Source organism: Chiloscyllium plagiosum, unplaced genomic scaffold (assembly GCF_037043375.1).
Source record: "Chiloscyllium plagiosum isolate Xiang-an unplaced genomic scaffold, Cpla_swu_hap1 HiC_scaffold_23, whole genome shotgun sequence".
Taxonomy (NCBI): Eukaryota; Metazoa; Chordata; class Chondrichthyes; order Orectolobiformes; family Hemiscylliidae; genus Chiloscyllium; species Chiloscyllium plagiosum.
Window position 1 is genome coordinate 267,627 of NW_028270161.1, and position 16,411 is coordinate 284,037.

The 16,411-nt window shown below is 42.6% G+C and overlaps 1 protein-coding gene across 14 annotated transcripts in view; it reads right to left on the reverse strand.

Annotated features, from left to right (window-relative positions):
- LOC122561485 (protein piccolo) overlaps nt 1–16,411 on the reverse strand; it is a 650,955-nt gene that overhangs the window by 259,604 nt on the left and 374,940 nt on the right. For 12 of the 14 annotated variants that reach the window (XR_015761043.1, XM_087999305.1, XM_087999306.1 and 9 more), the window contains one exon: nt 11,457–11,665. Coding sequence is in view for 13 of the 14 variants with exons in the window: in XM_087999305.1 (XP_087855431.1) it covers nt 11,457–11,665 (209 nt within the window). In the remaining variant the exon portion in view is untranslated. Of the gene's footprint in view, nt 1–11,456; nt 11,666–16,411 lie in introns of those variants that run through there. The other 2 variants (XM_087999304.1, XM_087999315.1) reach the window with 2 other exon arrangements.

Below are 16,411 nucleotides of genomic sequence, written 5' to 3' on the forward strand. Positions count from 1 at the left end.
AGCTGTTTGAGGATAAAACCACATCAGGCATGTAGAAATCGTTTAAAGGCCAGTTGATAGAGTTCAGAACCAGAATGTTCCTGTGAAAATGAAGGAACATGATGGCAAGATTCAGGAGCCTTGGATGACAAGAGAAAAGAAAAAGGAGGCTTAAGTCAGGTTTAGGAAACTGAAAACAAAGTCCTTAAAGAATACAAGATCAGCAGTAAAGAACTCAAACAAGGAACTAGGAGGGCTAAAAGAAACAGTGAAAGGTCTTTGGCAAATAGGATAAGGAAACTCCCAAGGTGTTTTAGACATATACAAGGAGCAAGAGTGTGGCACAGGAAAGGGTAGGCCCAATCAAGGACAATAAAAGGGAAATTATGCATGAAGCCAGAGCAAGGGGGTAAAGTCCTTAACTATTACTTTACATCAGTATTCACAAAGGAGACGGACATGATGGATGGTCAGTCTTGGGAGGGGTGTGTTGATATTCCAGGGGATAAAAAAGGTGCTGGGTATTTTGAAAAGTATTAAGGTAGACAAATCCCCAGGACCTGATGGAATCTATGCCAGAATTCTATGGGAAATAGGTGAGGAAATTGCTGGGGCCTAGTACGAAATCTTTGTATCCTCTGTAGAGGCCACAGAGGTCTGGAGAATAACTAACATTATTCCTTTGTTTAAGAGGGGCAACAGGAATAATTCAGTAATGTACTGGCCATTGAACAATGTTATTGGAGAAGAGGATAGCATTTATCCACATTTAGAAAAATTTACTTATTTGCAATAGGCAGCATGGCTTTGTGTGGGGAAGGTCGTGTCTCACAAACTAGATTTGAGTTTTTGAGGAAGTGAAGAAGTTGATTGATGAGGGAAGGGCAGTAGATGTTATCTACATGGGCTTTAGCAAGGCCTTTGACAAGGTCTCTCATGGTAAGCTGATACAAAAGTGAAGTCACATGGCATTTGCGGATGAGCTGGTAAGATGTATACAGAACTGGCTTAGTCAGAGATGAGGACAATAGGGGTGGAAGGATGCTTTTCAGTTGAAGATCTGTGACCAGTGGTGTTCTACAGGGATCAGTGCTGGTACCCCTGTTGTTTGTCATATATTCAAATGATTTGGAGGACAATGTAGGTGACCTGATTATTAATTTGAGGATGATGCAAAGATTGTGGGAGCTGTAGTGAGGAGGATTACCAGGATCTACAGCAGGACATGGGCAAACTAGAGACTTGGGCAGAGAAATGGCAGATAGAGTTTAGGGTGAGAGGGGAAAGATATAAAAGAGACCTAAGGGACAACTTTTTCACACAGAGGGTGGTATGTGTATAGAATGAGCTGCCAGAGGATGTGGTGGAGGCTGGTACAAGAGCTAGCAGGAGATAGAGGAACAGATTTGTATTCAGATTATGGAGAAATATAAATGCAACAGGGTTGTTGTGGTGGTCAGTTTTAATTTCCCCTCCATTGGCTGGGTCTCACTTAGTGCGAGGGGCTTAGGTGGAGGGGAAGTTTGTTAAGTATGTCCAGGACATTTTTTGAAACAAGATATAAATATTCAAACTATTTAATCCAACTACAGGGGCCATAATTAACTTGAATTTGGAGAATGAGCCCATCTAGATGATTGAAGTTTCAGTGGTGGTGCATTTCAGGAACAGTGACCATTATTCTGTAAGTTTTAGGTTATTTATGGATAAGGAAAAGAGTAGTACTTGGGTGAAAGTATTAAACTGCAGGCAGCCTAACTACCATGATATTAGGCAGGAACTGGGGAATGTGGATTGGGGGTAGCTGTTTGAGAATAAAACCACATCAGGCATGTAGAAATCGTTTAAAGGCCAGTTGATAGAGTTCAGAACCAGAATGTTCCTGTGAAAATGAAGGAACATGATGGCAAGATTCAGGAGCCTTGGATGACAAGAGAAAAGAAAAAGGAGGCTTAAGTCAGGTTTAGGAAACTGAAAACAAAGTCCTTAAAGAATACAAGATCAGCATCTGGATGGGTATATGAATAGGAAGGGTTTGGAGGGATATGGGCTGGGTGCTGGCAGGTGGGACTAGATTGGGTTGGGATATCTGGTCAGTATGGGCGAGTTGGACCGAAGGGTCTGTTTCCATGCTGTATATTTCTATGACTCTATGACTCTAATCCAGACAGAGGGATCTAAGTCTACAATTCCCTGAAAGTGGCAACACAAGTGATTAAGGTGGTCAAGAAGGCATGTGAGATGCTTCCCTTCATTGGTCAGAATGTATAGTATAAAAATCAGCAAATCATGTTACTGCTGTATAGAAATTTAGATAGGCCAAATTTTGAATATTTTTTACAGTTCAGATCACCACACTACCAGAAGGATCTGGAGGCTTATGAAAGGGTACAGAAATGGTATACCAGGATGTTGCCTGGTTTGGAGGGTGTCAGCTGTGATTGAGATGACACAAACCTGGATTGTTTTCATGTGAACATTGAATGATGAGGGGTGGCCTGATAGAAATGTATAACATTATGAGAAGCTTGGACAGAATGGATAGTTTGAGTCATTTTCCCAAGGTTGAAATGTAAATTATTAGCGGATAGAAGTTGAATGTAAAAGAGGCTAAGTTTAAAGGAGATCTGAGAGGCAAAAGTTTTACACAGAGGGTGGTAAGTGCCTGGAAGGTGCTGCCAGAGGAGGTGGTGCAGGGGGATACAATAGCAATGTTTAAGAGGCATCTTGACAGATACATGAATAGGCAGGGAATAGAAAGATATGGACGGCTTGGAGGCAAAAGGCTTTTAGTTTAGAAAGCCATCATGTGTTAACGCAGGGCCTCTGGACCAAAGGGCCTGTTGCTGTGCTGTCCAGTCAACCCAATCACTCCTGATATGACAAATGTTCCATCCCAGGGATCAGACTGGTGAACATTCGATCAATGGCAATCTCGCTCAACCTGTTCCTTGAGTAAAGAGATTAAATCTGCAAACAATACTCCAGGTGTGGTCTCACCAAGGCCCTCTTTAGATGCAGTAAGACATCCTTGCTCCTTTATTCAAACACTCTTGCAATGAATGGCAACATATCATTTACTTTCCCCATTGCTTGCTTCATCTGCATGCTTGCTTTCTGTGACCGGTATAAGGACTCCCAGGTTCCTTTTGGACATCAACATTTCTCAATGTATCCCCATTTAAATATACTCTGCCATTTTTAGTTTTCCTATGGAAGTAGATAACTTCATACTTATCATTGTTATACTTCAGACACCATATATTGGCCGATTCACTCGATTTGTCAAAATTGTCCTGAAGCCCCTATGTTCTCTTCATCACCTATATTCCCATTTAATTTTGTATCATCAGCAAACTTGGAAATATTACATTTGTTTCCATCATCCAAGTCATTGATATATATTGAGAACTGCTGGGGCCCAAACACTGACCCCACTTGTCAATGTCTTCTACTCTGAAAAAAAGTCCTCTTATTGCTACTGTTTTCTGTCTGCTAACCAACTGTCAATTCATATGTCTATTACCACCAATTCCATGTGATTAAATCTTGCACAATACCCTCATATAAGGATCTTTATCAAAAACTTCCTGAAAATCCAAATACAACACACCCACTGATTTTCCCTTATCTATTCTGCCAGCACAACTTCAAAAAACTTTGTCAAACACAATTTCCTTTTCATAAATCCAAAGTGACTTTGTGTAATAATGTTTACATTTTAAGTGCTGTTATCATGTTCTTCACAATATTTTCCCTTCTGCTGATGTTAGTTAAGTAAGAGTTAAATACGAGTTACTGTGAGAATTAAATCAGGATTTCTATCTTCACAGTTAACAGAATTGTCCAGGCCAACCTTGCATAGAATAAGTGCTGGCATCAGCAGAACTTTCCAGAGAAGCCTTGGGAATCAGAAGACAGAGGATTCCTTTTGCACATTTCTAGGCATAATTCATGGACAGGTACATAATCCAGAGGGAAAACACAGATACTGATAAGGAATTGTGGAAGCAGTACCAGGCACAGTCAGGCTAGGATAAGGTTAAGCAGCCCAAGTCAAGAAAATATGTACCTAGGACTGAAGACATCTATGCACATAAAAGGTTACAATTTGTGGATGTGACTTAGTGTGTCCATGTTGATGGATTTCTTGAATTCAGCAGATGATTGAATGCAGACTAATCAGTCTGTAATTTCCATTTTTCTCTCTCCCTCTTTTAAATTTTTCTACACTCCAATATGCCGGGACTATTCCCGAACCTAGAGCATTTTGGAAAATGGCAATCAATGTCTTCATTATTTCCACGGCCATCTCCTTTAATATGTCCCATCTCAGTCCCATTAATTTCTCTAGCACTACTTTATGAACACTAATTTATTTCAGTTTTTCCTTTGCAAAAGATCTTTGGGAAGATCTCTGTGTTTTCTCTGAAAACAAAGTTGTTCAATTTCTCTGCTGTTTCCTTTCTCTCCACTAACAATTTCTCACAGTTCAGGCTGTAATTCTCCAATTTCAGAGTGAGAAATTTCATGAGAATGGTTTATGAGTGACAAAATTCAGTTGCAAAGGTAGATTGGAGAAGCAGGGGCTGCTCTTCGTGGAGAAGAGAAGACAGACAAGAGATTTAGAACATAGAACAATACAGTGCCAAAATGCCCTTCAGCCCTCGATGTTGCGCTGACCTGTGAACTAATCTAAGACCATTCCCTACACATCATCATCCATGAGCTTATCCAAGGATTGTTTAAATCTCCCTAATGTGGCTGAGTTAACTACATTGGCAGGTAGGCCATTCCACACCCTTACCACTCTCTGAGTAAAGAACCTGCCTCTGACATCTGTCTTAAATCTATCACCCCTCAATTTGTAGTTATGTCCCCTCGTACAATCTGATGTCATCATCTTAGGATAAAGACTTTCATTGTCTACCCTATCAAATCCTCTGATCATCTTGTATGTCAAATCCCCTCTTAGCCTTCTTTTTTCCAATGAGAACAGACCCACGTCTCTCAGCCTTTCCTCATAAGACTTTCCCTCCAGACCAGGCAACATCCTGGTAAATCTCCTCTGCACCTTTTCTAATACTTCCACATCCTTCCTGTAATGGGTGACCAGAACTGTACACAATATTCCAGTTGCAGCGCACTAGCGTTGTGTATAGTTGCAACATGACAACATGGCTCTGGAATTCAATCCCCCTACCAGATCAAACTATTCAAAATTATGCGGTCCATCATATTGGACCTTACAGTGTCCTTGGGTAAGGCAAAGGGTGGAGGGGTTTGCTTTTTAATCAACAACTTGTGGTGCATGGACGTTACAACCCTGGTTAAAAATGTGTTGCTGGAAAAGCGCAGCAGGTCAGGCAGCATCAAAGGAGCAGGAGAATCGACGTTTCGGGCATAAGCCCTTCTTCAGGAATCCCTGGGCAGCCATTGCTCCCCAAACCTTGAATTCCTCACCATCAAATGCCGTCCCTTCTGTCTACCATGGGAATCTACTGCTGCTATATTAACTGCTGTGTACATACCGCCACAATTAAAGGTTGAGGAAGCTCTGGATGTGCTGTACTCCATCACTAACACCCTGGAGATTGAACACCCTGAGGCACTTGTTTATTGTAACTGGCAACTTCAATCAGGCCAATCTAAGGAAGGTGTTGCCCAAGTACCACCAGAATATTACCTGCCCCACCAGGGGCCTGAACATTTTAGACCACTGCTAAACCACTGTGCAAGGTGCCTACCACTCTATCCCCCTTATTTCAGGAACTCCAACCACAAAGCCATGTTTCTTCTCCCGGCTTACAGGCAAAAGCTCAAGCAGGAGATCCCCTCGCAGATACAGGTCCAGTGCTGGTCGGAGGAGGCAGAGGATCAACTCCAGTGCTGTCTGGAATCGGCTATTTGGCCATGTTCAAACAGGCCACAGGTACCTTGGACGAGTAAGCCACCACCATCACAGACTTTATTAGCAAGTGTGTGGAGGATTGCATACCGAGGGAGTCAATCCAGATGTTCCGTAACAGGAAACCCTGGATGAATCAGGACATACAGAACCTGTTAAAAACCAAGCCTGAGGCCTTCAGATCAGGAGACCCACTCAAATATAAGGAATCCAAGTATGACCTTTGCAGAGCCATTAAGAAAGCCATGGAGCAATACCGATCCAAACTAGAGACCCACACAGACACCCAATGACGAGAGCAAGGACTGAATGATATCACAGATTCTAAAAAAAGAAACAGTGCAAGATAGCAGATAATGACACATCCCTCCCAGATCATCTCAACTTCTTCTATGCTCGCTTTGAGCAGAATTTCAGCGGAGAGGTAACACCTATTCTGACAAGTCCTGACAAACCTATCCCAACAGTCACTGCATCAGAGGTCAGACCGGTTTTCTTTTGTGCGAATCTAACGAAAGCGATGGGACCAGACGGAGTACCAGGCTGTGCACTCAGAGCATGTGCAGATCAACTGTCAGAGATTTTCTCGGACATCTTCAACCTGTCCCTGCAGCAGGTCACTGTCCCTGCCTGTTTCAAGAGGGCCAACATCATCCCTGTAACTAAGAGGGCTCATGCAGCATGTATCAATGACTACCGCCCAGTGGCCTTAACTTCGGTGGTCATGAAGTGCTTTGAAAGGCTGGTCATGGCATTAATCAACTCCAGCCTCCCCACTACTCTTGACCCACTCCAATTTGCCTATTGGACCAACAGATCCAGATTAGATGCCATATCACTTGCCCTTCACTCCTCCCTAGAACATCTTGACACCAAGAACATCTACATAAGAATCTACTCATTGACGACAGTTGCCCCACTCTCTGCAACTGGATCCTCAGTTTCCTGACCCACAGGCCACAATCAGTGAAGATTGGGGACAATACGTCATCCTCACCACACTCAATACGGGAGCCCCCCAGGGGTGCGTACTCAGCCCCTTACTGTACTCACTGTATACCCATGACTGTGTCACCAAAGACCAGACTAATGCCATTTACAAGTTCGCTGATGACACCACCATAGTCAATCGAATCTCAGATAGTGACGAAACAGACTACAGACGGGAGATGGAAGACCTGGAAAAAATGGTGCACTGAAAACTACCTAGCTCTTAATGCCGGCAAAACCAAGGAACTCATTACTGACTTTTGGCAGGATGTTACTCATGCTCCCCTACACTTTAACAACACAGAGGTGGAACGAGTGGAGAGTGTCAAGCTCCTGGGGATGGTCATCCACAACAAGCTTTCTTGGACTCTTCATGTGGACACACTCGTTACAAAGGCCCAACAATGTCTCTTCTTCCTCAGGAAGCTGAGGAAACTTGGCATGATAGTGAATACCCTTGCCAACTTTGTATGTGCGCCATCAAGAGCATTCTGTCTGGATGTATCACTACCTGGCATGGCAACTGTACCATCCAAGATCAGACACTGTTACAGAGAGTGGTGAACTCGGCCCGGACAATCACAAAGGCCAACCTCCCATCTATAGAATGCGTCCTCCAGGCCCGTTGTCAAGGAAAGGCCGCCAGCATTCTCAAAGATCCATCCCACCCTGGCAATGTTCTTCTACAACCTCTACCATCGGGGAGAAGGTACAGAAGCCTGAACACATGCACCAGCCGGTTTTGAAACAGTTTCTACCCTATTGTTGTTAGAATACTGAATGGACTCACAAACTCTTAACATTCGCCTGTACCTGTGTCTTTGTTTTTGCTGCTGTTTACCTTTATTTACTTATCTATGCTATTTAACTCTGTGATCTGCCTGTATCGCTGCAAGACAAAGCTTTTCACTGTGCCTTGGTACATATGACAATAAATTCAAGTCAATTCAATTCATGCATGGTCTGTCCAAAGTAGAGAAGGAGAAATTATTTCTGTTCATGGAAGAATGGAGTGATGTGATATAGACTGTGTGATTATTTTTGTATTTTAAAAATCATCAATTTTAAGTTTGATTGAGCGACATGTGGGTTTTCTGTATATCTGGTTAATAATTAACTTCTGAGTGTCTATGCTGCCATAATAACTTAAAACAGTCGCAGAGAGCTACTTTTATAGCACTAATTGGCTTTTGTTTAAATTAGGATGTTTTACAACTTAGCAAGGTAAATCATTATGCTTTAGAATTTTTAAATTTCTTTTCAGCTTGGGGAAAACCATAGCTTCGTGGCACAGACCCTTTGTAATCTTATTTTGTTTCGCACATTCTGTGAAGACCTTGAATAGAGCAATGCCACTATGAAGGGGAGAATATAGTAAATCTAAATTGTCTAAGTAATGAACAAGTGATTGTCCCAAATCAGAAGAAGTTACTTCAATCTAAGTATGTTTAAACTCAGATGCATGACAGCTCCAGGAAGAAACTACCAGGCCCACTGTAAAGGAAAGGCTTCCAGCATTCTCATAGATCCATCCCACACAAGCAATGTTTTCCAACAACCTCTACAATTGGTGAGAAGGTACAGAGACCTAGAGGGATTAAATTAACACTTTCCGTTAAGGTGAGTACCTCAGGGAACCTCACTGTGCTGTATCTTCACTGGCTCTTTCAAGATGGCAGCAGAGTAGGGCTCCTGAGCAGAGCTTGTCCACCCTGATCACTTTTCTTTCTTCTTCTTTTCTCACTTTTCTTTCCTCTCTTTCTCTTAATTATTTATTTTTTCTTAGTCTACTCATCTACTGCATGTCTGGAACAGCACCAGAGTGGGACTCTGCAATGAGGTGGCTAATGCGGCAATGGAGCGTAGCAGCAGCTGGGGCCCTGTATGAGCCCGGATGCTGTCTGTGGTGAAGAATGGCGGCATTGAAAGATGGTGGCAGCAGTGACCAGTCACAAAGGAAGACAGCAGCTACGGTCAGCAGCGCTCGGGGACAAAGTCTTGCGGGTGGCAGCCAAGCCTGGCATGCCAATGGAGGTCAGCGGCGAAGGCAGCTGGTGAACAGGGGCAGGTCTTAGCCCAACGTGGTGAAAGCATGCCCAGTGCTGGGGAGAGCAAGCCCGCTTGAGGAAAGCCCAGCTTGGAGCGCTGTCAGGTCCACAACTTAAGAAAGGACTGTAATATTTGACTTTTTAAAATTGATTTCTTTATTTTTCCACTTTTATACTGAGAAGACTGTGGTACTGAACTTTTTAACTTATTTCTTTATTTTTCTATCTCTATAATTAAGGTTTCTACATACTTCTGTACTTAAAATGGTGCCATGTGTGGTGACATTGCACACTTTTCTGTACTCTTATATTCCATACTTGAGTACACGTGATAATAAAACCTAAATCTAAAACTAAGGTATCACAAAAGGTGTTTCTCTCTAAGAGGGTTGTTTTTGCGCATTATACAAGGGATAAGAGTTTTTGGAACTTGTAAAGGAGTGCTTTAGGATTAATTGGATTATACTTTCCTTCTGCATTTGTGTTATATTCGGCACTTGTGTTAAAAGAACGTAGCTTAATTTATTCCATTTTATCTTCATTTCTTTTGGTTAATAAACTTCTTTTTTATAGATAATTCATAATCTGCAACATTGTGTGTGTTTGTTTTAGTGAGAGATTGCTTGTTAAAACCAAACCAAAACAAACATAATCCAACAAGCTAGGTTTATATCTGGGATCGACAAATTCAATCACAACATGAACTGGAAAGACAAGTGCGATATCATGAGGAGAAAATATTTTATGCAGAGAATGGTTCAAATTTGAACATGCTGCCTGAGAATGTAGTGGAAGAAGGTTCGACTAAAGGTTCACAAAGGAGAATTGAATTATTATCTGAAAACAAAGAAGAAATATATAGTTGAGTGGCCCTTAGTGAATTGTTCCTGCAGATGGGCATTCGGGCCAGAATAAGCTGATTGGCCTTTTTCTATGCTGTCAGCATTCTTTGATTCTATAACTCTCATCTCCGCTGCTGTGAATGGCACAGTTAGGGGCAGCACGGTGGCTCAATGGTTAGCAATGCCACCTCACAGTGTCAGGGACTTGGGTTCGGTTCCCACTTTGGGCGACTTATGTGTGGAGTTTGCACATTTCCCCTGTGTCTACGTGGGTTTCCTCTGGATGCTCTGGTTTCCTCCTATAATCTAAAGATGTGCAGGTTAGGTGAATTTGCTGTGCTAAATTGCCCATAGTGTTCAGGGATGTATGGTTAGGTGCATTAGTTAGGGGTAAATATAGGGCAGGGGAATGGTCCTGGGTGGGTTACTCTTTGGAGGGTTGGTGTGGACTTGTTGGGCTGAATGATGTGTTTCCACATTGTAGGGATTCTATTATTCCATGTGAGTTTTAGTTCTTTAACATCTGAACAGTAAATTGTGTAAAAACAAGCTGATTGTGCTTTGTTTAGTTTAGTTGTACACTGAAATGGAAAAAAAAAAATTAGTTTGAAATCAAAAACTGTGGAAGGAATTACTGTGCTTTTTCAAACAAGTTGCTGGACCACATTGTAAATTTTGTTTACCTTGCTGGTTTGTTAGTAGTGAGGAAGGAGAGATAGGATGGCATGGTACTGGTGAGTGCACACAGAGTGGGATTCAGGTAACAACATCTTGCTGATTGATTTGTGATAGTTGAATGTTGTGGATGTTTGAAGTCATCATCCTGATGACAGTTCTCTGATTTGTTCCTGGGCAGGTGAAGAGCTTGGGGGCTTACAGCAGAGGCTGCTGGGAAGCTTTCGGCCTACTAGAAGAGCAGATTTTGTGTTTCTATCTCTCTGCAGTAAAAGTATGTGGAGTGTCCCACCAGTTCTATAAGCTGTTGCCTTTAACCAGTAAGTCAAATACATTACAAGTGGTGTTGCATTTGTTCTGTGCCTCCTGTGAAGAAACGAAAAACACTTGTAGAAAGGAGACTGAAGAATAAAAGGTCATGGGAAGCAAAAGGAGCATCCCATTAAACCCTGTGGAATGGTGCTACTGAAGTGTTTATCCAGAGTTTACCTCTACCCATAACACCAGTTTGTCAGTGACTGCCCCTATGTGCAAGTAGGGGTTTAAAAAAGGGGCTAGAGTTTTAACTAGTTCAATTATAAGTTGTTAGTTCATAATTTCATTTTCCCTATGGTTAGAATTGATCTGTAGTATATAGTGGTTCTTGTTAAGTACAGGAATCTGGTCATGCTTTCTGTTAACCCGATTCCATCAGGCAGATAACTGAGAACTTTGTGGAATTTAACTAAATCATTAACCTTTGAGGTGATCCCAGGAGTCATAGGATTTGAGAATCTGCTACTTTCCCAAGTGGGCTGTAACAATTCAATATGCCTTAGGAAACCTTTGCTGAAATAAAACATATTCCTTTAATTAATTACCAAACTTGTCACTTTAGGAAACCCTTCCTTCTAAATGTAAAACTTATAAATATTTTTACTTATTCAATATTTCATTGAATTCAATCAGTCCACTAGCATGCTATACTTTTAGTATTAGTGATGTTTAAACTAATGTTTAAAGGCATCTGCTCACCTTGCTGCTGTGTCGTTTTTTGCTAACTGCAGGTGAACCTGGTTGTGCAGGGCTGGGGGCAGCACTCGAAGTGGCTGATGTGGTTCCTGAATGGCTGTGGGCTCCTTTCTCTGTGGCTGAAGTAATGACAGAGGGTGCCTCTTGGGACACCTTCTGTAGTTCTGCAGCCAGCTGTTTTGGGTCAACTCCTGGGGACTTTTGCTTTTCTCCTGAGAAAACAATCAACACTTTATAAAGAAGACCAGCAATAAAACACAAATTGGATGATACTGATCCTACTGTAGATTCAGTTATTGATAAAACACACAAGTGTAACAATTCCAATTTTTTTTAGCTGAAGGTATTAATTGAAGGAATACGAATAATATTTGAATAGGGTTAGCTCTGCACATCAAGTAACATTTCCTAATGATCTCAAGCTGCACATGAATTTCAATGTAAACTGATGCCACTGTTCTTTAAACATGTAATAAAGTGCTTGGAAACAATTAAATACAAATAGCTTAGTGCTGATAAACCTTGAGGCCATAGACAAGAACACATGGTTATAATGTTTTCATGTAACTCTAATTAGTTCCAATCATTAATAGGACATTGTTTATCAGAATTAATGGTAATAACTTTCTCCATGAACTTATTGAGCTCAATGTTTTGAAGGAGCTGGGCAGGGTTCAGTGAAAATGTTCTAAATCAGGAATCCTGGAAAGGCAGAGATTCCATAGAACATAGAACATAGAAGAATACAGCGCAGTACAGGCCCTTGGGCCCTCGATGTTGCGCCGATCCAAGGCCACCTAAACTACACTAACCCACTATCCTCCATATACCTATCCAATGCCCTCTTAAATGCCCATAAAGAGGGAGAGTCCACCACTGTTACTGGCAGGGCATTCCATGAACTAACGACTCGCTGAGTGAAGAACCTACCCCTAACATCAGTCCTATATCTACCCCCCCTTAATTTAAAGCTATGCCCCCTTGTAATACCCGACTCAATACGCGGGAAAAGGTTCATACTGTCGACCCTATCTAACCCCCTAATCATCTTGTACACCTCAATCAAGTCACCCCTAAACCTTCTTTTCTCTAGTGAAAACAGCCCCAAGTGCCTCAGTCTTTCCTCATACGATTTTCCTTCCATACCAGGCAACATCCTGGTAAACCTCCTCTGCACCCGTTCCAATGCCTCCACATCCTTCCTATAGTATGGCGACCAAAACTGCACACAATATTCCAGATGCGGCCGTACCAGAGTCTTATACAACTGCATCATGACCTCAGGACTCCGGAACTCAATTCCTCTACCAATAAAAGCCAGTACGCCATATGCCTTCCTCACCGCACTATTTACCTGGGTGGCAACTTTCAGAGATCTGTGTACATGGACACCAAGATCCCTCTGCTCATCCACACTACCAAGTATCCGACCATTAGCCCAGTACCCCATCTTTTTGTTATTCTTCCCAAAGTGAATCACCTCGCACTTAGCTACATTGAATTCCATCTGCCACCTTTCTGCCCAGCTCTGCAGCTTCTCTATATCCTGCTGTAACCTGCCACATGCTTCCTCACTGTCAACAACTCCTCCGACTTTCGTGTCATCCGCAAACTTGCTCACCCAACCTTCTAACCCCTCTTCCAGGTCATTTATAAAAATGACAAACAGCAATGGTCCCAAAACAGATCCTTGCGGAACACCGCTAGTGACGGCACTCCATGAAGAAACTTTGCCATCAACTACTACCCTCTGTCTTCTTCCATCCAGCCAATTCCTAATCCAAACCTCCAACTCACCCTCAATGCCATATCTCCGTATTTTCTGCAGTAGCCTACCATGGGGACATTATCATTATTTGTGCTCACACTTGCCAACCACAGTCTTTGCTGGTGAAAGCTTATACAAGGTCGCTACTAGGAACTGAGAGAAGGAGGAAGATTATGTCTGCAAGTTTGTGGCGGTTGGGGAAAAGAAAGTGTCTGAGGGACTGAAGGTGTGGATGGGTGCATTTGGGGTATTGCTGAGGTTTTCAAGGAATGTTTGGGCCCTGCTCTTGGAGTATAATTTGTGTGCTACCTGCCAGATCCTACATGTTAAACAAATATATTCTACATAGAAGCACTCAAAGTTTGTGTGAAGATTTGTAGCTCGGGTGCTCGTTGCTGTGGTTCTGTTCGCCGAGCTGGAAGTTTTTGTTGCAAACGTTTCGTCCCCTGGCTAGGCGACATCATCAGTGCTTGGGAGCCTCCTGCGAAGCGCTTCTTTGATGTTTCCTCCGGTGTTTATAGTGGTCTGTCCCTGCCGCTTCCAGTTGTCAGTTTCAGCTGTCCGCTGTAGTGGTTGGTATATTGGGTCCAGGTCGATGTGTTTGTTGATGGAGTTTGTGGATGAATGCCATGCCTCTAGGAATTCCCTGGCTGTTCTCTGTCTGGCTTGCCCTATGATAGTAGTGTTGTCCCAGTCGAATTCATGTTGCTTGTTGTCTGCGTGTGTGGCTACTAAGGATAGCTGGTCATGTCGTTTCGTGGCTAGTTGATGTTCATGTATGCGGATTGTTAGCTGTCTTCCTGTTTGTCCTATATAGTGTTTAGTGCAGTCCTTGCATGGTATTTTGTACACTACATTCGTCTTGCTCATGTTGGGTATCGGGTCCTTCATTCTGGTGAGTTGTTGTCTGAGCGTGGCTGTTGGTTTGTGTGCCGTTATGAGTCCTAGGGGTCGCAGTAGTCTGGCAGTCAGTTCCGAGATGCTCCTGATGTATGGTAGTGTGGCTAGTCCTTTTGGTTGTGGTATGTCCTCGTTCCGTGGTCTTTCTCTTAGGCATCTGTTGATGAAGTTGCGCAGGTATCCGTTTTGGCGAATACCTTGTATAGGTGTTCCTCTTCTTCTTTTTGCAGTTCTGGTGTACTGCAGGGTGTTGTGGCCACAACACACTGCAGTACACCAGGACTGCAAAAAGAAGAAGAGGAACACCTATACAAGGTATTCGCCAAAAACGGATACCCGCGCAATTTCATCAACAGATGCCTAAGAGAAAGACCACGGAACGAGGACATACCACAACCAAAAGGACTAGCCACACTACCATACATCAGGAGCATCTCGGAACTGACTGCCAGACTACTGCGACCCCTAGGACTCATAACGGCACACAAACCAACAGCCACGCTCAGACAACAACTCACCAGAACGAAGGACCCGATACTCAACATGAGCAAGAAGAATGTAGTGTACAAAATACCATGCAAGGACTGCACTAAACACTATATAGGACAAACAGGAAGACAGCTAACAATCCGCATACATGAACATCAACTAGCCACGAAACGACACGACCAGCTATCCTTAGTAGCCACACACGCAGACAACAAGCAACATGAATTCGACTGGGACAACACTACTATCATAGGGCAAGCCAGACAGAGAACAGCCAGGGAATTCCTAGAGGCATGGCATTCATCCACAAACTCCATCAACAAACACATCGACCTGGACCCAATATACCAACCACTACAGTGGACAGCTGAAACTGACAACTGGAAGCGGCAGGGACAGACCACTATAAACACCGGAGGAAACATCAAAGAAGCGCTTCGCAGGAGGCTCCCAAGCACTGATGATGTCGCCTAGCCAGGGGACGAAACGTTTGCAACAAAAACTTCCAGCTCGGCGAACAGAACCACAGCAAGAAGCACTCAGACCACAGGTGACCCTGGCAGGGGAATAAACATGGCTGATGTCTCCAGACCTTTTCACAGTTTCAATAATTTACCAATATCTTAATTGATAATTTATCAGTGACAATATCCCCATTACAAAAGTAGCAGACACTGACCTCAAAACTATTCACAGAACATTCCCAAATAGCCTTGAGTAGTCAACCCATTTGGAATTGCAGATACTGTACGAAGGCAGTTCCTTTGCATGTATTTGGTATTGTACACTTGGAACTTGTGTTTTATGCAAACCAGGGCATGGAGGAGTTTGATAGTCCGCTCTCTCCCCTCTCCTCATTCTTATTCAACTCTGGTGATGTAGGCAAAGGGACTGATTGGTGAACATTTTCAACTACAAAATATTTCCTTTTTAGGGGTTCAAGCTGCTGGTCTGGATTGGACTCAGCTTGTGATGTCCTGCCAGAAGGTGGTGTATCTTCACACACCAAGAACACAATCTAGGTCCTGATCAAAGCACAAGTGAGAGTATTTAAGCTTCTTAGAAAGAGACAAATGATATCAAGAAATGGTTGGAAGCACTTGCACTGGACATTCAAAAAGAATGAACGTGATAGGTCAAATAATTATCAGCCAATCATCTGACCTCATGATGGAATAAACACATTCAGAAAGGCCTGGATTATTCAGAGCTAGCATTGTTTTGATAAGGGAAGGCATGTCATATTAATTTAATTGAAGTTGTTGAGGAAAATCAGATAAGGATAATACAGTAAATGCTGTTTATATGAATTTTAATAAGACATTTGACAAGGTCCAACATGGCAGACTGGTCAGAAACATTAAAGTCTATGGGACACAAGGGAATGTGATGAATTAGTGACAAGAAAGAGAGGGAATAGTTGACTTATTTTTGAGGATGGAATCTGGTTTCCAGTGGTGCTCCACATGGCTCAGTGTTGAGTCCCTTGCTGTTTGTGACATACATAAGTAATTTAGACTTAAATGTGGTAGGTGGGATTAGGAAATTTGTAGATGACACAAAAATTGGCCTGGTAGTTGATTGAGATGATAAAGTAGGATTCTGTCAACTGCAGGATGTTATCAATGGTTTGGTTGAGTGAACAAAAGCGACAAATAAAATTCTATTTAGTGAAGTGTGGGGTTATGCATTTGGAGAGCACAAACAAAGCAAGGGAATACACAATCAATGCAATATTATTGCATAGGGAGAGGAAATAAGAGACCTTGGAGCATATGTTCATAAGTCTTTGAAGGTGGCA